The sequence below is a fragment of the Chelonia mydas genome, chromosome 5 (assembly GCF_015237465.2).
Source record: "Chelonia mydas isolate rCheMyd1 chromosome 5, rCheMyd1.pri.v2, whole genome shotgun sequence".
Taxonomy (NCBI): domain Eukaryota; kingdom Metazoa; phylum Chordata; order Testudines; family Cheloniidae; genus Chelonia; species Chelonia mydas.
Window position 1 is genome coordinate 52,054,428 of NC_051245.2, and position 22,477 is coordinate 52,076,904.

The following is a 22,477-nucleotide window of genomic DNA, read 5'->3' on the forward strand; positions in this document are numbered from 1 at the left end:
GCTTGGCAGCATTTGGTCTGCTACATGGGAAAGCAGCTGGTTTTCTCCTCCACACGCTCTAGGAAAATGTTGCACAATGTGTTTCCCTATGCAACAGAGTAAAACTAACCATCCATTTGCAGGGAATGTAAAGCTCCTGGAATATAGTCTCTTTCGAGTGGGAATTATAACATTGTCCTGTTCAGATATTCAAGAGCCCCACATTGTGAATGGTTGATTTAAGATGTTCTGCATTATTTTCTGAACCAGTCTCCCATTATGGAATGTATCCCAGGCCAGATACAGGTATGTGGTTTTCAGGACATACCTGTATGTTGTGTAACCAAATTTCTTTACGTTGAGCATATCTCTCATTGTTATCAGAGGATGTACACTGTGTCTATTGCAATCATGTGTGAGTGTCCACTTTGTCTAGTGAGGACTTCTAGTTACATTGGTCAATGTTTTAATTCCAGTGATGACTTTTTAATACTTAAGCATATATAGTTTTATAGTTCTAATGTAGATTGACTCACAATAAATCTCTGCTCCATATTTCCCTAAAGGACATTAAGTTATATTCTATTCAGGACATGAAATAGTTCTCACTTTTGGCTACTACTCTAATTAGAGATCATGAGTGGCATATTTTGAGAAGAAAATCAGGAAATTCCTATGAACTCAAACTAACAGCCTCTTAACAACAGTGCCCCACAAGCCTTTACTGTTACTGAAAGCTACTTCTCATGATTGTTAGATATTTATAAAGAGATAGTGACTATCATTTAGTGGGAATAGTTCTAATTTCACTTGTGTACTTACCTCACATTTTCATGTTATTTATACAGGCAACACATTTGACTAGGAACTGGCATGAAATGGCAATGTGTTGTTATGGAAACACTGTGTATTTTAGAGACCTTTCAGTTTTTTATAGGGCTCATAGCTTAGAAAGGGGGAGGGAAGTATACACAAAGGCACTGAATTGTCCAAATCACACTTTGGAAACAGAAACCTAAAATCCACCATGCTTCTCTAATAATGGGGTCACGTTGTCATTACAATGACATTTCACCAAGGAATAAATGTTGCAAGCGGCAAGTCCTAAGAGAACCTGTGTTCAGCAAAATGTTGGAAAGAACTGTGATGCTGTCATTCAGTCACCTTCAGAACTCATGAACAATTTGTGATGGTAACTTTTGTGAAATGAAATGGACCCTTGATCAGTATGGCAGTTTGTAAGTTTCTAAATGATGGTGTTTTTATGTGCTATATACACCAACTAAGAATTGGATTTGGATTAGTTCTCATTTCACCAAGACCATGTATCAACCACCAGATGGTAATGACTTTCTGTCACTACTGTATTGGATTAGATTCAAACCAGTGATTTACATGTGAAAGAATCTTAATATTAATCCATTCCCCCTGACAAATAGCTTGTTACAGTATATCATCATCTTTAATATTAAGGTCAGGTATTGATGTATTGACCTAAAACACTTCATAAGTACACACTAGAATACTTTTGACTTACTCATTTTTTCTTTATTTGTAGGTCAAGATGTTATTAAATATAAAAAGTGTCTTATGGATGTGCTCTACCTTAGTTGTAACAAATGCACTGCATAAAGGTAAGTGTTTGACGTGGAAACATTTACTGGAACTGTCCCTTAGTGACTGTTAGAGGCAGCATGATCTAGAGGGGAGGACTCAGGAGACCTGGTTCTATTTCTGTCTCTGCTCTGCTGAATGACCTCGTGTGAGTCCTCCCCTTTGTGTACCCTTCCTATGCTTTGTTTGTCTTGTGTATTTGGATTTCAAACTCTCCCCTGAAGACTCTATATGCTACAGTAATGCAAAAAAAAAAGATGCAAAGTGCCATAAGATAATGTAATATAGATTACCAGACACAGCAAAATGGTTTTTTTCCCCCTCAACATTTCTAATAATGAAGTTATGATTCTCCTGACCAAGAACACAGTACATTTTATTAAGGCAGCAAAGGGTAAACACATCTATTTTTAGGGGCTTTCTGAGCTGATTTTATTCTCTTGGCAAACACTTGCATGTAAAATTACTAATTCTTTTTTCCAGCTTGTCCAATGGCTCTTACAAAACTGTTCAAAGATTTTTCTAGAGAAAAGTGAATGGCTGTGGTGCCTAAATGAGCCCACCCATTATAAAAAGTAAAATATATTTTTCCTAAGAGCAGGATGGAAGCACCATTATATTTTACTTAAAACCTCCCTTATTTTTTTCTATCCTTCATTAAACACACAGCAGGCCAGAGAGATTAGAGTTGTCCTCAGGGACAATAGACTCAAAGACTTTGTGAGAGGGTCAGGAGCAGACAACTAAGTTTGTAAGTTTTTTCCCTAGAGAGCTGGGACTTCTTTGGTTAGTAAATGGCAACCTTCTTTTCAAGTTTTACTTAGCAATGTAACTGAAAGTACTGCATACCAGGGAGAGATCTGGGTCTTGTTGCATTTAATGCACTGTTTATATGAGGGATAATAGGCAAGGGAAATCATTATGGGAAGGGGTTTTTAGATTTGCAAAGTGAGTTTACATGCTAAAGAATCCAGTGGTGAATTTAGAAGTCCTATCCAGTGAGTTGTATTGTTCCATTAAGATAGAAATATCTAGCATAAGTTATAGTGAAACTACGAGCTATTAAGCATAACAAGCTAACTTCAGAAGTGTCATGAATGGAGGTAATTTATATTCTGTAAAGGGGTGTAATTCACATGATGAGAGGCAAAAGGGTGAGGTTTTAGCAGGAAAAGCAACTAGCAGGAGGAAGAATGTAGAAGACAAAGCAGCTCTGAGCCTCATTATACATTCCTATTAGTTTCTGTTCCTGATACCTTTGTGCCCTCCTGCCCCATACTGTGTAATTCTACTCACACTCACATGCACACCAAGTTACTGATATATAATTTACACCACCCTTTAACACTTCTTAATTTGGCTCAGAGATTCTCCAGTATGGGTTTTACAGTACATGAGAAACCCACTGATGAGCATCCAGTTAAGCAGATAACAATAATATTGGGCTAGATTCTGGCTGGTGATCATATGTGTGTGGCTTGGTGGGAGCAGATGGAAAGTCTCCCACCCCTAGGAAGGCAGTATGAACGCTGTGTATCTTATTCATTTAGAGCTGTAGTTTTATCATAGCAATTTGAGGAAAACCTCACAGAATGGTCATTGTGAAGAGGGCAAAAGAAATGGGAAAAATACTTTCCAAAAGATCTCGTGTCAACAGATTGGTTTATAGCTCAAGTAGCCATTATTTTCCATTCTAGAACAAATGTCAGGAACAGAGCTCATATGTGCAAAGCCATTTTAGAGAGCAGGAGTTACTTCCCTGGAACCCAAACTTTGCAGACCCAATCTGGCCTCTTCGCGATTTAATTCTCTCTGTATACCTGGGGAAGAACCATTATCTCTCTTGGAGTACAAACTATCGTTGATCATCCACTGGTGTGGTCCTGTGTTTTTGTTTTCTAATAATCTGTCACCCAGCTCAAGGTTAAACGTTTGCAGCAGCCTAGGCTCTGTGTGGTTTAGTCAACTGCTTGTCATCATGTCTTCCCCCCAACCAATCCCCCTGCCATGTCAAAGTCACCAAAGGGCTTAGTTTGGATATTTATAAGGATTTTTTTTAACATATAAATCCTGAAATCCAATATTCCCATGATAGACATGACAAAACTCCAACCTTATTTGTAACACAGCAGATTACAGATATGTAATATTTTATATATTCACCATTTATTATTGTTCTAGTCTTTCTTTCATTTTATCATCTCCCTCATCCTTGAGCTTGGCCCTGTCCATATATACCTAGCACATATGCAATGTAAGCTCATAATTTTTATGTAGAAAAAATAGCATTTTTGTTTTAAAGGTAAATTGTAGAGGCTCTTGTGTGGTTTCTTTAAGATCCTTTAAATTCCCATAAGATATTTTTGGGAGCGGAACAGCAGGAAGTACCACATAAGCCTGTGGGGTCAAAGGAATGCCCCATCACAGGACCTGTGCTGTTTGCTCTAGTGCACATAAAGGATTAATGACAGAAGTTACTGGACAAAGTTTACATTGGTTGCTAGCATGACATTCACTCACTTTTGAACTAGCTGATGGTGTAGTATGTTAGGTTACAAACTGGACTAGTGACTGTGATAAATGTGGGAATTTACCTCCCCAATTTAAACATTCATTTGTCATGTCACGAATGAGTGTGATTTCAAGAAGACCCTATAAACCTGAAAAGAGTAGAAAATCCCCTCAGTAGCCGTCTGACACTTGAGTCTGTGACTAATACATAATAAACATCTGTTTGTGCCTGTATATTATATATATGTACGTATGGGTGTGCTATAATATTCAGGTCTGCAGATGGAATATACATTTGCCTGGTTTTCTATGATTTACTGACAGAGTATGAGAAGTAACTGATCCTTCAGTACTCTATGCCTGGTTTACATCCTCCCTCTCTTTACTGTAGTAGCTCAGGCCACAAACCATCTGGTAGGAACACAGTGAAGTTTTTGTTGGGATTCAATTTATTACCTCCATTCTCAAAGCTCCATACATGTTCTTGCAGGTAGTCCTGATTTTTTTAAAAAATTTAATTTAACAACCTAACACTTATATTCTTAAGTATTAAATTTCCTTCTTAAAAGATTTAGAGTTAATGAACAGAGTTTGCTTAGGCTCAGTATATAAAGAAATTAGATTTAATAGAGCACATGAGATCATAGGTATTTGTTATGGCTGCTACTAGACTGGACTATAGAGTGTATGCGTAGTCAGACTATTGATGAACTCTCAACAAAGGGTTTTAATAGTTCTTCCCCTATAAACTTGGCTTAACATAAATAGGATCTTTGATTCCATGAGAATACATTTTTGTCTGATTACTCACTGTCAATGTTTCTGTTCTCTTAAACTTAATTACACAGCAAGACCATTCTTCTCAGCACCTTCTCCTCCTGGAGGACATTCCTTCTGATTGGATCCAGACCACTTTGCCCCATACAGACCAATGGGTGGTGGTGTTATTTTTACCCTAAAATAGCCCTTTTTCTGCTTACTTCACTTTTCAGGGATTTGCAACTTTTGCAAAAGTAAAGATTGTACAAGACCTTCTGGGGAAGGAGTCTTTGTCTTCAGGCAGGGAACAAATATTTTATTTTGTGTCCAACTTCAAAAGAAAGAGAGCAAGCCCTACTTCACTGATAAGATGAGCTGACTTTTACAACCCAAACTGTGAACTGGGAGGACCCGAAGCAAGGTCCAAAACAACAGCTAGCTGGAATTCTGGTTAAAGTCAAAAGGAAAACAGCTTTATTCAAGGTAGAAGCTCACAAAGGGGAAATTCTATCAGGGAGCTACCAGGAGGCAGCGGTATGGAATTTATAGCCTCACTGAGCTCCCTATTTTTAACTACCTCCCTTTAATTAATTATGCAGCCCCACAATCTTTATAACTGCCTGGCAGCAGGATACACTAACTCTGACTGGTAGAACATTACAGCAGGTTCAAGATGAAACTGTTCTGCAACTTTTAAATATTTACACCAAAACCCCTATCCTTATGTAATGAGAGGGCTCCAAGAAACCCACCAGAATGTAGGGAAACTCACAATTAAATCCACAAGGCTTGGCCCTTAACTTGATCCTGTACATTAGTGTGGATAAATAAATGAAGGAAGAACCCCCCAGATAATTTGTGGGAGGAAAAATAAACAGACCTTCATCTGTCATTTATTAGGATCAGGATTGGCTGCAACATGAGGCCATGTTGCATTGTAAGACACTGGCTCACATTGGGCACCACAGCAGGGGAGCACTCTGGTATAATCCTAAGGCATGATCCTTTCCCCAGCTCCCTGATAAATGCTCCATCCCTTTGGACCGTGCACCTGCTCCGCCCGAGCAGTTGATCAGCTCCATGTGGAAGGGATGAAACCATTGCTCAGCCTCTTTCCATCTCTCTTTGAAGTGATTTGCACCCTTAGGGAAGTAGGAAGGAGCAGTGTCTGCAGTCTTCAAAATACAGGGACTGAGGTTGACATTTCTTTGCAGGGGGCCACAGTGGGTGGGAAGATTTCTTATGCCTTCCTTCCCCATTCACCCATTCTAGGGCTAGACAGTTATGGCCGATTACTTAGTGAGGCCCCCTAACTTGACTACACTGTGATTCTTTGGACTTGATCCCACCGTCCTAACTCAGATAAAGTTCCCATTGATTTAACTGGGAATTTTGCTTGAGCAAGGACTCCAAGGTATGGCTCTTTGTGGTGATTTGGACTTAAGTCTCTCTGTGTGTTCATGTGTTTCCTCCATTAACCAGTTGTATTGAGAAGTTTTTTACATACCACTTAGCAATAGAAAAATGCTTGTATTAATCACCATCCTGGCTGGTGATTTCAAAACCATGTTTCTTTTTAATACATACAAGAGGACATTAGTGCTTTTATGTCTCACCTGGCTGTGGAGTTGGGTAAAGGGGCTGGATAAATGGGTGTCCAGGTTTCATAGCCCCTTCTATTGTCAGCTCTAGGAGAGCTGTTGACCTAGGCGAACTGGCAAATATCTGCCCCTCTCAGCTTCAGACAAACACACAGGCAGTTACTGAACCTCTTCCTGTCCTTTGCTGTCCCTGGTGACCATTTGTTTTGCTGGCCCTGTGCTTATTAAGGAATGGTCTGCAAAGTGGCATTCCGAGTATCTGGGGAAGAGATAGCGTTCTGTGCTTTCAGTCAGAGGGAAAATGCTGAAGCAGCAGAAGGGGTGTAAGGGTTAAGAAAAGAAGAAAAGGCTGCCTTCAGCAGTAGACAATAAATCATGCTTGAATAGCTAGCCTGGGCTGCCACAGGAAATAAAGTTTTTGCAACAGTGTGCAGGAGCATCACTTAACCCATGTTTAATTGCCAAACATTTTTTCCCAAATGGGGAAAGTAACTTTTTTTTAAAAAAATCCTATTTTACCTAATAACAGACTTAGGCTGATTAGCCTGCAAGTCAGAACAGAGAGTTCTCTTATTATAAAAGTGCTCTGGGATACTTACTTTGTAAAGTAGATGGATGCATTTATGGCCACATGGTCTCCTTTCGTTCCAAACTGTTGCCCTAGATTAGAACAGATATAAACTGTATATCATAATGATATGGTTGCTGCCAAGAGCTTTCAGTCACCTCAACATGTAAATATCAATTTTAAGGAGAAAATTTCCTCGGGGATCAGTGCGGATATTGCAGATCACTGCAGCCACCACCAACTGTCTCTGAAGATTATTAAAATTCTGACAGGCAGGATAAATAGAACTAGGTATTTATTCTTTTAAATATTCTCTTTAATGAAGATACACCTTTTTTAAAAAAGCAACAAGACAGCATAAGAAATATGACATATTTTGAGAGTGATTCTGATCTCACACCTGTATAAACTGGTGGTAACTTCTATTGAAATCGAGAGTCCTGATTTTGCAGTCTCTCACACCAATTTTAGTGCCGTGTAATTCATTGCAGTTACGTTAGCACAAAGCTGGTATAATGGAGTGGAGAATCAGACCCAATGACATTTATCCTAATATAAAACTTCACATTAGAATCATGCCCTCTTAGTTTATTATCCATTGATGCCATGATGGGCCAGATTCTGACACCCTTGCTCAGGTTGAGTAGCTCCTCGCTCACCAGATAGCTCTATTGATTTCAGTGGGAATATTTGTGCAATAAGGCAATACTCAACATGAGTAAGTGCATTTGAACCTCGACCTTGGTGATTTTTACCCAACAACCTATAATCCTAACAATTCCTTACTCTTTTTGGCTATTGTATCTGAATTGTCTTGGTCTTTCACTGTTTTTACAAATACACTCTTGCTAGAACTGTGGTCTCTTGACCTTAATTGTAGTTCATGACTTGTTTAAATCTCAGTATCTTTCTGTAATATTGAGACACTCAAATACCAAGGAGATGAGCATAATATCAATGCCTAAATAGAGAGAGATTTGACCATTTAAAGTATATGTTGTATAGAGCTATCTATGCCTCTTTGAAAAAAATAATTTAACCAACAGTCAAATGCTTACAACATAGTAGTTTTTGAAATAGCCAGGTGTTATCTTTCTTTCTTTAGAATCTTCTACAGTATGAGCATAGACGTCATTTTTGACAACTAATAATGAACAACTAAATAGTTTCCATGTGTTGGCAGCACTTGTTTCTTCCCTTACACTCTTGGTGGTCAGTATTAGTTTGCAGATATCTTTCTAAACTATGAACCCTAGTTCATTTAAAATGAATTACCATTATCGTCAGCCTTTCAGAGAAAGAGTTATAGAGCAGGCCAGTGGAAAAGGAAAGAGACAAATATACATATATGATGTTATTGAACCATATCTAATAACTTAATGAGGATTAAGAGCTGGTGTGTAATGGTAGCAAACAGAAATCCTTTCTCCAGACACATGCTGTAGGCAAGCTGGGTGAACAGTAGCCAACTGTCCCCTAAGGATATTGTCTTGTGGATGCATTTCCCTGTAAAGTATTTGCAGCTGGAGATGTCATAAAACTATGATAAAAGTCCTATAATCACAAGTTTGAACCAAGAGGGGACCTCCATGTGCTTCATTGCCTCCTTTACTTGAACATATTTGGTTTCAGCAACATGTTAAGGCCTGAAATTGGAAAAGAGGCAAACAATTAAAAAAGAACTAATAGGAGAATCTCACTGGAAAGACTATTGTTTAACAGATCAAAATGAGTTAACCTTTGACAGAACAATGGGTGGGTTCTCAGAGTTGTAATGCACTTAAGGCCATAGGTCATATTCTCCTCTCATACTGGTTTTACTTCTGCATAACAACCATACCTACCTTTTCCATCTGTAGATCTCAAAGCACTTTACAAAGGAGGGCAGTAATATTAATCTCATTTTTCATAGAAGGAAACTGTGGCTCAGAGAGGTAAAATGATTTGCCCAAGGTTACCCAAGTAGGCTGAGGTAGAGGCAAGACTAGAACTCTCCCAAATCTTAGTCCAGTGGACCACACTGCCTCTGAGTTTCTTCCATTGACTCAAATGAAGGTAGTCCTGATTTACACCAACATAAAGGACATGAGAATCAGCCCCCATGTGAGCTTTAATCCTTAAATTGCAATGAAATTGTACTGGTTCTTATTTTGTTGGCCCACTAATGTGATTTTTCCCCTTCTTCTTTTAGTTAAAGTGGAAAAAAGCCCCCCTGTAAAGGGTTCCCTTTCTGGAAGAGCAACTCTACCTTGCTTCTTTTCAACCTTGCCTACTTTACCCCCCAGCTACAACAATACAAGTGAATTTCTTCGAATCAAATGGTCAAAGGTTGAACAGGATAAAACCGGAAAAGATGTGAAAGAAACCACTGTTCTGGTGGCCCAAAATGGGAACATCAAAATAGGGCAAGGCTACAAAGGCAGAGTGTCTGTTCCAACCCACCCAGAGGATATTGGTGATGCTTCGCTGACTATGGTTAAACTACGTGCAAGCGATGCGGGTGTGTACCGCTGTGATGTCATGTTTGGAATTGAAGACACCCAAGATGTCATCTCATTGGCTGTTGATGGTAAGGATTCATTTAATACATCTGTAGATAGTAATGATCCCATATATATAGTTAAAATGGAAAGGACAAGCAATTACCGGAAAGTCACAGCATTTAGAGGTGCTTCAGCACCCTTGATAAATATGCTCCTGGTTGTCTGCTATCACTTCTTCCTGCTCCCCTTCTTTCTCCCAAGACTCTCTCCAATGTTGTATCCTTCTACTTTCCTCTTCACGCTTTTTTGATGCTTCCCTTTACACTTGGAACAATCTCCCTCCTTTATTCACTAAGAGATCTGCCTCACCAATTTTAAATCCCTCCTCAAGACATACTGCTACTTCATCACATTTCAACGATGATCTCTACAAGATTCCTATACCACCTTTCTCCAGGACTGTGATGTACAGTAATGTGTGTGTGAACTGTTTTGCTTTTACTAGTTTTGTAAGCTTGTTGGGTAGGAGTAGCGTCTTTTTAAATGTTTGTATAGCACTGGGAATGTTGTTGGTTCAGTGAGGAATAAATAATAATAATAAAGAATTATTTATTTGACCCACTGTAACTATGGTAGGACACACTATATCACTGCCTAATACTGAAAACATGATGCAATCTTAGCTGGAAGACATTTTCTCCCAGGTTTTCCCAGTAAAACGTGCCGTGATAGTCATGTCAGGCACAAAGTACCTCCTTCACCACAATAATGGGGAGATAAAAGCTGTGGTGGAACTCCACAGTTATGTACATGTAAGGTACCATACTCGCCACCCGCAGCACAGGTTGTGATCCTGATCTAGTGCCTCCTACTGGCCATTTGCCTCTCACCAGGTCTTCCATGGCTCAGCCCTCTGGCCAAGACACCTAAAATCCAAATAAATGTCCAGATAATAGTTCTTCCACCTCTCTCAAGCCCCATTAAAGTGTTCCTACTGCCCCTCCCTCACAGGAGCCTAATTTGCTCCTGTAGTTGGGCTTGCATGTTCCTTCCCCAGTGGCTGGCAGGGGAACCCGAGCCCACTCTCTACTCGGGGTTCCAGCCCAGGGATCCTGTATTAAGTAGCTAGGTGTGCTTCTTTAGACACGCTGCTGTTTCCCAGAACTGCTTCCTGCCTTTAAGTCCACTTGTGCTGCTTCCCCACAGCCTGTGCTTAACACAGCATCTCTTTGGTTTGCAGGCCTCTGGCTTCTCCCTTCTCTGCCAGACTAATAAGCCCTCTACTCCTCTCAGGCTCCACTGAAGTGTTCTCACTGGCCCTCCCTCAGGGCCTCCCCTCTTCTTTCAGAGTTGGTCCTTTGTTGCTCCTTGTCTTAACAGGCTTTCTTTCCCTGCCTCCCTTTCCCAGGGACTCTGGCAACTTCCATTAGGGATCTCCTTACTCCTTGTAGGCTCTAGCTCAGGGCTTTCCCCACTTGAACCTATGCTGCTCCCTATGGGTCCTTCCACCTGACTTCCTACCTATTTAAGCTCTGTCTCAGGGCTACCACTTGCTGGAGCCAGAGCCTGCTCCAACCTGCAGGAGAGTCCTGCTTTCTCTGTGGTCTTTCTATCCCTTCCTAACTGCATTCTCCACTCTGTGTAGTCTTTTCCTAATCCTTTCACAGCTGGATTCAGTAATTATCCATTGCCATATCACCACCAGCTGGTGCTACTATAATCCACACACCTCCTGGGTGTGGTGTTCTGTCCTGTCTAGTGGCACCGAGACCACTTAAAGAGAGAGATAAATTGAGTCTGCTCTACAGCCTTAGCTAACAGCCAGTTGGCTTTTAACTCGTGTGGTAGAGGCTCATGCACTAAGCTCCAGAGGTCCCCGTTTCGATTCTGCCTGTCACTGACTGGGGTCTGTCAGTGTTACAAGTGGGGGCTCATCCAGGATTTCAACTGGGAAGACTCTGAAGCTCCCATTGCGCTTCCTCAGCTAGGGGGAGTATGTAACCCACACACCTCCTGCGTGTGGTGTTCTGTCCCATCTAGTGGCACCGAGACAACTTAAAGAGAGAGATAAAATAAGTCTGCTAACAGCCAGTTGGCTCATGCACTAAGCTCCAGAGGTCCCCGGTTCAATCCTGCCCGCTGATGACTAGGGTCTGTTGGTGTTACACTAGCTACAAGTCCCAGGCAAGGCTGAGTATGGCTAGCCTTGAAGGGCCAGCTAGCTTGTAACAGTGCACAAATTAGATCTGGTGGGGGGGAAAAATGGGAGGAGGGGGGATCACAAATATTTGTTTCAAAATTGCCCACTTCCCTTATTTTTTTCTATATTTTGAAATTTCATTGAAATGTCTAAATTTTGAAAAAACTCGGCCTGCTCAGGTACAAAAGAGGAAAATCATATTGTTCATTCTTCAGTTTGCACAGACAGATGCTCTTTGTTGTAGGTGTGAGGAGTGCATTTGCCTTTAACTGTACAGCTGTTGTGGCCGAGCTGAAAGTTTGGCCCCTTGAATGTTTCGATTATTTTTTCTATATTTGCTGTTACCTGTGCTTTTATTTTAAAAAGAAAACATACGTCCTTCTAGTTGTGAAGATGAGCTTTACATGTTTAAATGGTTGTCTGCCTGTGGCATTTTATATGCTCTTCATTAGTATAGCATCTGAGCCACCTTCTCCTTTTCATCTTAAAGGATGTTAACTACAAAGCCTATAAACATTAGACCACTTTGCTCTGTGTTTTTGTCAGATCTTATAAACTAAGTGGAGCTGAGAACAGTTCTTGGATGAGAGACCTTTAGAGCCTTTTCTATACTAGGATTATTTAAAATTGCTAATGCAAGTGAAGCTGAACCCATATTAGTGATGGTGGGAAATTTCTGCAAAATTCTCCATTAGTTGGAAGAAATGTTACTGGTGATTCAGAAGGTGAAATTCCTTCATTTCATTCAGGATAGCTCTAAACCCCTTAGAATGATGGATAAAAGGATAAGTATAGGTTTCAGAGTAGCAGCCGTGTTAGTCTGTATCCGCAAAAAAAAAAAAAAAGGAGTACTAGTGGCACCTTAGAGACTAACCAATTTATTTGAGCAGAGCTTTCGTGAGCTACAGCTCACTTCATTGGATGCATTCAGTGGAAAATACAGTGAGGAGATTTATATACGCACAGAACATGAAAAAATGGGTGTTTGTAAAGCAACCTGGGATTCTTTTGGAAGAAAGGTGTTTATAAATGATCAAAGTTGCTATTGTTAATCATTATGATATATTGCTACTATTTAAATGCCAACATTATTAAGTGTGTTCAGTGATGTATTAGATACATCCAGTAAAATTTGATACACTTGTTAGAAGTGGCTGACCATACCGGGTCAGATCCTAGCTTTGTAGATTTACTGTGAAGCAGTGTAGCTCTACTGAAGTTAATTGAACTACATGAAATTGTACCAGTTAAGGATCTGGCCAACTGTTGCAAGCAATTCCTGATGTCCTATTCGTTTGAATGAATGTTCAAAACAGACGCATCTTAAAAACATTTTGATTAAAAACTAGAATGATATAAAAATAATATGCACGCATTAAATGGATTAAAAAATGGCTAACTGATAGGTCTCAAAATGTAACTGTAAATGGGGAATCATCATTGAGTAGTTGCAAGTTGGAGCTAGACAAATTCAAGCTGGAAACCAAGGCGTACATGTTTAGCAGCAAGAGTAATTAATCATGGGAATAATTTACCAAGGGTCAAGATAGATTCTCCATCACTCACAATTTTTAAATCAAGATTGGATTTTTGTTAAAGATATGCTCTAGCAATTATTTGGGGGAAGTTCTACGGCAGGTGTTATAAAGGACATATGATGGTTCCTTTTGGCCTTAGAATCTATGTTCCAGTACCAGCAAAAGTACTTAAATAACCTCAGACAGCTGCCTTGTTGGGTTTTGACTTGGAGGACCCATACAAAATAAAACATACAGAAACTGACTAGTGCTTCCTGAGTGGATGCATATAAAAAGTAAACATATATTTTTGAATAGCCTTTTTCAGCCCGTCCCCTAGATTTAATAGGTATATTAAGTCCATTGAATCCCGCCTGCATCAAATGAGCATGTGTTACAAGTGGTGGACTATGCTGTGAGTGAAAGCAGCAGTTTCAAAGGAAGGAGGGAAAGGTCTCTGCGGATTATCCATGTACCCTAACACAGTTTATACAGACCTGGACTCCCGCTACTAGTCATTGAAAGTAAACTATAAAACATTTAGGGCTTGATTTTTTCAAAACTTCAAAAGCCTAAGGCTGCCTGCAAAATATATATATGGATGTAATTGCATGTCTAATTTGTATGTGCATTTGCTGCAAATGCACATGCAAAAATGTTTGTATGCAAATGGTGAGTTTAACTGGCTGTCTTTATACCTACATACTCATTTGCCCAGTCATAAGCAACTTTGTGTGACCTTGGGTTTCTGAAGTTCAGAAAATCAGGCCTCTGTGAGTATGTCTACACTGCAATAAAAGACCTGCGGCTGGCCTGGGTCACCTGGCTTGGGCTGTGGGGCTATAAAATTGCAATGTAGCTGTTTGGGCTTGAGCTGAACCCCAAGCTGTGAGACCCCACAAGTTGGGGAGGGTCCCAGAGGGTGACTCAATTTACCATTTGTAAAAAATGTGGACAATAATCCATCTTTTTGAGATCTGTGCATAAAAATGCTATGTAAGTGCAAAGTATTTATTATTATGCTCCTCAGAATATGGTAGGACATGTTATTAAATGGCTCCTCTTGTATCCTACCATGGTATTAGGCTTTAAAATATAACAGTAGGGCCAAATATAATGGAAAAGAAAATGAAAAATCTCTACAAAGAAAATTCAGCTGTTTTTTTCATAACCCTCCCAGGGGCTCCTGCAGGTTCAGGGTGGCAGGTGGAATCCTTGTAGATTTCTTGCTCTTGTCTATATCTCACCAATGAATGCCTCTCTCAGCAGCTTCTCTTCTTGTCCTTGTCTCACTGGCTGGCGTGGGGAAGGGGCTGTTTCCATGGATCTTGTTATATTTGTTTTTATTTGTTTCAGCTGCAAGACTGGCAGACTTTTCAGGTATTAGGCAAAAACAGAGAAAGCAAGTATGGAAAAAAAAAAGTTTAAAATCCTGACCTAGATAGTGGGGAGAAGCAGCTGTTAAAGATGTAGAGTAAATGTAAAGAGGAAAGGAGTGAGAGATTGCAATTGAACATTTTCATTTTTATGCAAACCCTCCTTTGGTGCAGGCATTATGATGATAATAAATGGGAATTGCTCCTAATGTGGGAATAATGCCACTTTATTGTGCTTTCAGCCCTTGGAGATTTTATGTTGGCAATCTAATTAATTTGTTCTCTCCGAAATCTGAGCTCTCATTGATTAGCCCTTAAATCCAGCATTTGTAGAAAGACTGTTTTAGTTAATCTTTTAAAACTGCCTATCTTATATCCCAATCATTTCTGGAAGTTAACCTCCTAGGCTTTCTTTTTAACTGAACAGGCTTCTCCATCTCTCCACTGCTGCTCACAGTCTCTGGGTTGAATTTTCAAAGTGGTCTCCGATTCTGTCCCCAGTATGCCTGCCAGGAGTAAAAAGGAACAAGGGGGAACTATTCTGAAAGGAGGGAAGTAATTAGCTGGTTGAAAAGACTAAAGGTTTGTGCTTAGTGCAGCTCAGGAGAGGAGAGGGAAGAATGGCTTTGAGCCACGGTTCTGTGCTTCTGATTTGAGACTGGCAAAATGGCTTCTGGAGTACAGCCCAAAGACTGCTTTAAGTTATCCAAACCAAAATCTGGAGGACTGTGCGTCCTGGCCGCACCCTACCAGACCCCCTAGTCAGATGGGAGGGGCTTTACACTCCCTGAGTATTCCCCTATTTAAGAGCAGTCCCTGTGTGCTGTGTAGCTTTCCAGTTGACTGAAACTGCTTCAGCATGCCAAAGCCTCTGGAAGAATAGCCAAAGATCTTACCATAAGAATACAGGTCCACATTCCTGTGCGTGTGAGCAAAGTGGAGAAGATGCAAGAAGATCCCATAGTGCCCTCTGCATAGTCCCTACTAGGGTGACCAGATGTCCTGATTTTATAGGGACTGTCCTGGTTTTTGGGTCTTTTTTCTTATATAGGCTCCTATTACCCCCCTGTCCTGATTTTTCAGACTTGCTGTCTGGTCACCCTAGTCCCTATGCAGACAGATCCTAGCCATCCCAATGGGAGCACTGAGGAAGGAGGAGGAGGTTGGGTGCACAGGAGAGTAGCCGTTGATCCACTGCCCTTGCATACTGGTAATCAGTGCCAAATGTATTCCTGCTTGGGCCAGGCAACTCTGTATCCAGCCCACTCAAGCTGTGAAGACCCATGTGTAGGATGCAGTTTGTGGCCAAACCCTAAAATGAAGGACAAAAATGAAATATTCATTTGAGAAACTTAAACTGCTGTGATATTCCCTCCAGTCATATAATCGACTCTTTCTATAACCTCTATTGTGCGATTCTTTATTTCTGATATATATGATTTTCAACACCAAATTTGCGTGGCTCATAGTTAACCTTGGGACAAAAATGAGAGACATCTAGAGGTATGTCTGCACACTGCCTCTTAATCAGGACTGTGCTTACCAGACAGATGAGCTCTTTGTTTGCTTCCCCACAATGCCAGCTTTGAAAATCTTTCCCCCCGTCCTCTATAGTTTGGGCACCTAACAATGATACAAGACAACAAAGTAACTGCCCCTGTTTTTTAACAACTCCCCCCCACTCCCATCAGTTCCTATTATTAAAAAGTTAAATCAAACATTCGCCCAACGAAATCCTTCAATGTTCTGTGAAGCTTGCCAAATGCAGCTGTGACAGACTATTGGAGGGCACAGGTTCCAAAGACATGAGCCCACCACTGAAAGTCTGCTTTGATTTGTAGGCCACAGTAATGTTACAGCTGTATTATTAGAGCCCTTCCTAGTAACACCAAGGGATTTTGCCGCATAATACACTGGCAAATAGCCAAGCAGTATTGCAGCCCAGGGGTGTGAAAAAACAGATCTGTTTTCTTCTAATTAAATTACTCCCTTAAGAATTAAATCCTTCCTTAAATTTTTCTCCATAAATATAAGAAACAGGTAATTGATTAAAAGTCACTCTTGTGCTCACCCAAAAATGAGTTATTTTAAATTTTGGATACAGCAAAATACTTTCCTTAAGTGCTCTCGCCTACAGACACTGCTGCATCTTCCTGTAATTATACTTATTGTGTTTGCCAGATGTTCAGTGACAACACTGCACTGTTCTAGTCTGTTTTCCAGTTGCTTTATTTGCTCCTAGGACAACTTTGTTGTAGGCTTTTCTTTCTTAAAACAAACAGACTCGGGAAAATCCTTTACAAATTTTTAAAAGTGCTAAATCTTGGACAGTGGATTTTGCCTTCTCTCTCCCTGTCCAACTGAAACAATGGAAGTCCTGTGATTTAATCTCCTTAGCCCCAGGGGGTCTTCTAATTGTTATAGCCATTACACAGGCTTATACATACTGATATTCTCCTCTCTATTCATCCTGTAGGCTCCTTTATGTCCATTGGCTCCTCACTTGAAAAGCAAGAGTCTTATACTCTAAGATAGGTGAAGTTTACCTTCTGGATCAGAGTGAAGAGAACAAAGCATTCTCTAAGTTCCTGTCCAAGTCTTACAAATGACCAAAGGCTTTCTCTGAACATTGAGAGAGCTACTTTAAATTGGCACCATTATTAACTCTTAAATACTGCTGTATTTAGATATTATAGTGATTAGCAACATGTACCAATCGAAAAAAAATAAGCTATTACTTTAGACATGGGGGCGAGATGGCCAGTCATCAGGAATGCACTCATGTACTTACTGCAAAATGAAGTTTGAAAAATGAAAATGAAGTGCTGTCATCACCCCTCCATGTATTTGATGCCTTATCAAGCCTTTTTCTGTTTGCACTGAATGGCAGAGTTCATCTACAGAAGTGAAACGGTTTTAGATCAGGTCAGCCATCTATCAGAAGTGCAGACTGTTGTGAGGCATGAATCCAAATCAGTGTCAAAATGACATTTTTGTGAAGGTTAAAAACCAGCCAGACAGCTTCACATAATTCTCACTTTACATGTTTTCAGACTGAGCTATATAAACTCAATATCAAGTAACATATACTGTTAAAAAACTGGACCGTTAGTGCATACTATTAAGAATAGAACCCTCAGCTGGTGTAAATCAGCATACACCTCTGCCCCCTTAGCATCAATCTATATTACTGCATAAAGAGAGTTTTTAAAAATAGCTTATAAAATGTGCAGTATGTTTCTAAAACCTCAGAAGCTTGGATGTTGGGTTGCATTTCTCCTTTAAATACCAGAAACAATCTGTTGCTGCCTGTGAACAGGCTCCCCGCTTAAACTTCTGGAAATTCTGTCTGGTAATCCCTCTTTGTGAATTAAGCAGCATGCACAATACTCCAGGGTATGTCTACCCAGTGTCTTTATTACTGTGTATGCTCCAGGTACATTACAACATAGCAGCAATCAGGTGGAGTGGGTTTCCTGGCTCAGCCTTTTACACCGCTTGCTTTCTTCACAGAGCTACCCAGCTGGTAAGCTAATTACCTCATTAGCTCATCAGGCTCCCTACAGGTACAATGATCCCTTCTACCCTTCCAAATACAAACTATCTAAGTCCCTCCTGCTTTACTACAACCTGTACTCCTGATGCCATTCTGTGCCAAAACATTAAAAATTCTGTGCCAAAAAATGAAAATTCTGCACACAATATTTTAAAATTCTGCAAAATTCTGCAAATTTTATTTGTCAAATAAATGTGGAGGCTTCCTCATGGCATTGGGGAGCACAGGCCACTGGCTGCATGGAAGTGGGAGATTACTGTGCAGCTCCCACCTGGGATATGTACTCAGCAGTGAGGCTGCACCCAACCCTGACAGCACCAAGTGTGGGCAGGCAGACTCAGCAAGGCAGAATCCAAGTGGAGAGGAGTTAAGTGTGAGAGGATCGAGGTGTGGGTTGAGAGGGTTCTGTGTGGGGCAATCTGGGCGTGGGCAGCTCAGTGCGGGATCTGGGGGGGGGGGCGGTCTGGTGCACAGAGGCTTGTTTGGGGTTTCTGAGTGCAACAATAATTGGACTTGGCAGGAGGGTCCATGTGAAGGTGGTTGGTGCTCAGTGGTTGGGTGTGGGGGGGAATAGAGCTTGGCAGGGGGGGTCTGGTGTGCTGGGGCTCAGTGGGAGTTCCAGATGCTGGGGGAGTGGGGCTTAGTGGGGTGGAGATCCAGGTGCAGCTGGTTGGGGCTTGATGATGTGGGGATCCAGGTGTGGGTGGCTCATCAGGGTGGTCCATGTGCAGGGGGAGTGGGCTTATTGGAGGGGAGTGTTTCTGAGTCTGGTGAGGGTCATCAGGAAGGTCTGGGTATGAAGGGGTCTAGATGCACAGGGGTTGGGTGGATGGGGAGCAGCCCCCTGTACAGGGATCCTGCCCCCTGCAGCTGGGGAGTGATGGGTGCAGGAAGGGGGGGGAGAGTTTGCAGAACTTCCTACAGCTGGGGGTGGGTCTGACCTGGCCCCGGATGCTGTACAGGGAAGAGGAAGTCCCGTCCTTCCCAGCCCATCTGGAACTAGCAGTTGAGCCTAGCACAAGGGTAGGAGCCAGCAGTCTTCCCCGGTCCTGCCCCCTGCTCTGTGATATACCTCTCTGCTGGCTGCCCTGGCCACCTGAAACATACTGCTGGGGAGGGCTGCATGACTGCTCTTGTGGCTTCCCTTTGCTTCCCTGTCAGAAATTCATTTTTCTGTGGGGAAGCAAAGAAATCTGCAGGGGACATAAATTCTGCACATGTGCAGTGGTGCAGAATTCTCCCAGGAGTAACCCTGGGTGTTCTATGTTACTAGGGTCTGCGTTTATAGCTGCTAATAGCCCTCTGTCACACTGTCCCATGCCTGTGTGGGTATCTCAAGGCAGAGCTCTGCAGTATTCCTCTGCATGCCACTCTGGGCTTGTGCTTGTTGGGATTGTGGTTAGAGACCATGCACAGAAATGATCCACAAAGCCAAAGCCCGACATATGTTTGTACAGCTCAAGCAGCGCAAATGGCCTGTAAACCTTCCCTAATTGGACAGCAGTAAATTCTCCAGGTTAGGGCAATTCCTAGGGGACATAAAGCTAGCATAGCTGGCACTACACTGTGCCAGCTTAGCTCCTTCCCAGCATGGGAGTTGTGTCAGGGTCTTGTCCCACTTAGGTCCCGTGTCAAACACAGCTTGGCCAGACCTGAAGACATTTGGAGAACTTCCATTGTTTCCATGGTGCATGTACACTGCTGCAATGGAGACCAGATTCTGATCCTGTTCTCTGTCTGTGCCATTAAATTAATTGATGTAGAAAGGATTAGGGTGTTTTACACAAGATTTTTTTATTTACTGGAAAATTTCCTTAGTAAAACATGTCAAGGGAAGAGAAATGAGCTAATTCAGCTTACACTGAATGGAAGGATAAACAAAAACAGGTCTGCAACTACGGTCCTTGATTTCCAAAGAGGAAACTTTAAAAAAACTAAGGGAATTATTTAAGGAAACAGACTGAACTGAAGAACTCAAGGATCTGAATGTGGGAGGAGGCTTGGACTTACTTTACGTCAAAGCTGCAAAGCTAGCTGAAACCTGCGTCCCAAGCAAGGGGAAAAAATTCATAGGGAATGCTTGCAGACCAAATTGGATGAACAAGCTTCTCAAACAGGTTATTATGAGAAAGTAGAAAGTCTACAAGGAATGGCAGATGAGAAGGGTCAGCAAGGAAAGCTGCCTCTTGGAGGTCAGAAAGTATAGGGGAAAAGTGAGAAATGCCAAAAGCCAAGCAGAGTTGAACCTTGCAAAGGAAATTAAAACCAATAGTAAAAGGTTCTATAGCCATATAGATAAAAAGAAACCAACGAAAGAAGAAGTGAGACCTCTAAGCACTGAGGATGGGGAGGAGATTAAAGATAATCTAGGCATGGCCCAACACCTAAACGAATACTTTGCCTCCTTTTTTAATAAGGGTAATGAGGATCTTAGGACTAATGGCAGGGTGGATAATAGAAATGAGGATATGGAAGTAGAAATGATCACATCTGAGGTCAAACTCAAACTCAAACATTTTAATGGGACCAAATCATTGCACATTACAAAGAGTTATGAACTAGCAAATAAATCTGTGCATTTAATAAAAAAGCAAGGTAAATATATTATGAACAATGTGCTTGTTCTTCTATTTTGAAAATTTAATTTTATTGTAATATTTAATTATGTACTAATTAATGTACTCTACTATATTATGAAAAATGATGGAGCCTTCGTAATATGAGATTTCACTACAGTTCTTTGCCATTAAAACTTTGCTGAGAAGTGGGAAAAGACCATTATTTTCTGTATGAACTCGAAAGTGAACAAATTAGTAAAGTGCAGATTAAAGTAGTTCTATAATTTTTAGAAATGATTTTGCCCATGAGGCCAAATTCAGATCTGGTGTAATTTCAGTGACTGCTGTAGAATTAATTGTCTTAATCAGAGGTCTGAATTTGAACCATAGATGGTATACATTCATAGATTCCTAGACTTTAAGGCCAGAAGGGGCCATTGTGATCATCTTGTCTGACCTCCTGCACATCACAGGACACAGAACCTCACCCACCCACTTCTGTAATAGACCCATAACCTCTGTCTGAGTTACTGAAGTCCTCAGATCATGGTTTAAAGACTTCAAGTTACAGAGAATCCACCATTTACTCTAGTTTAAACCAGCAACTGGCCCATGCCACATGCTGCAGAGGAAAGCAAAAAGCCCCCAGGGTCTCTGCCAGTCTGACCCAGGGAAAATCCCTTCCCAACCCCAAATATGGCAGTCAGTTAGACCCTGAGTTTGTGGGCAAGACCCACCAGGCAGATAACTGGGAAAGAATTCTCTATAGTAACTCAGAGCCCTCTCCATCTTGTGTCCAATCTCTGGCTGTTGGGGATTGGCAGTCACCAATGGGCCACATGCCATTGTAGTCCCACCATACCATCCCCTCCATAAAGTTATCAAGTTCAGTCTTGAAGCCAATTAGGTTTTTTGCTTCCACTGCTCCCTTTGGAAGGCTATTCCAGGATTTCACTGGTTAGAAACCTTTATCTAATTTTAAGCATAAACTTGTTGATGGCCAGTTTGTTCTTGTGTCAACATTGGCACTTAAATAACTCCTCTCCCTTCCTGGTATTTATCCCTCTGATGTCTTTATAGAGAACAATCATATCTTACCTCAGCCTTCATTTGGTTAGGCTAAATAAGTCAAGCTCCCTGAGTCCCGTCTTGTAAGGTAGGTTTTCCAGTTTTCTGATCATCCTACTAGCCCTTCTCTGCCCTGTCCCAGTTTGAATTAATCTTTCTTAACCATGGGAGACCAGAACTGTATACAGTATTCCAGAAGTGGTCTTACCAGTGCTTTGTACAATGGTACTAACACATCTCTATATGTACTGGAAATACTTTCCCTGATGCAGCCTAGGATTGCATTAGCCTTTTTCATGACCATATCACATTGGTTGATCACAGGATGACTATGAACCACCAATTGCACCCAGGTCTTTCTCCTCCTCTGTCACTTGCAACTGATAAATCCCCAGTTTATAGCAAAAATTCTTGTTGTTAGTTCCTAAGTGCATGACTTTGCATTATTAAATTTAATCTAATTTCTTTTACTCTAGTTTTCAAGGTCATCCAGGTCTTTTTGCATGATATTCTAGTCCTCCTCAATATTGGCAACCCTAACTTTGTGTCATCCTCAAATTTTATTAGCACACTCCCACTTTTTGTACCAAGGTCATTAATGAAAATGTAAAATAAGATTAGTCCCAAGGCCAATCCCTGAGGAACTCCACTAATAACTTCTCTCCAGCCTGACAGTTCACCTTTTAA

The 22,477-nt window shown here is 41.1% G+C and overlaps 1 protein-coding gene and 1 long non-coding RNA gene across 5 annotated transcripts in view; one reads left to right on the top strand and one right to left on the bottom strand.

Moving 5' to 3' along the window:
- The window catches only part of VCAN (versican), a 134,298-nt gene that overhangs the window by 11,683 nt on the left and 100,138 nt on the right, over nt 1-22,477 (top strand). For all 4 annotated transcript variants that reach the window (XM_027828734.3, XM_043547218.1, XM_043547217.1 and 1 more), the window contains exons 2-3: nt 1,538-1,613; nt 9,224-9,601. In XM_027828734.3, coding sequence (XP_027684535.2) covers nt 1,544-1,613; nt 9,224-9,601 — 448 coding nt within the window. In that variant the 5' untranslated portion in view covers nt 1,538-1,543. The remainder of the gene's footprint in view (nt 1-1,537; nt 1,614-9,223; nt 9,602-22,477) is intronic.
- Nucleotides 16,164-17,988, bottom strand: LOC122465934. Its single transcript, XR_006291084.1, has 3 exons — nt 17,898-17,988; nt 17,400-17,505; nt 16,164-16,231 (listed from the first exon to the last, which is right to left on the bottom strand). It is a non-coding gene; the product is annotated as an uncharacterized LOC122465934 (long non-coding RNA).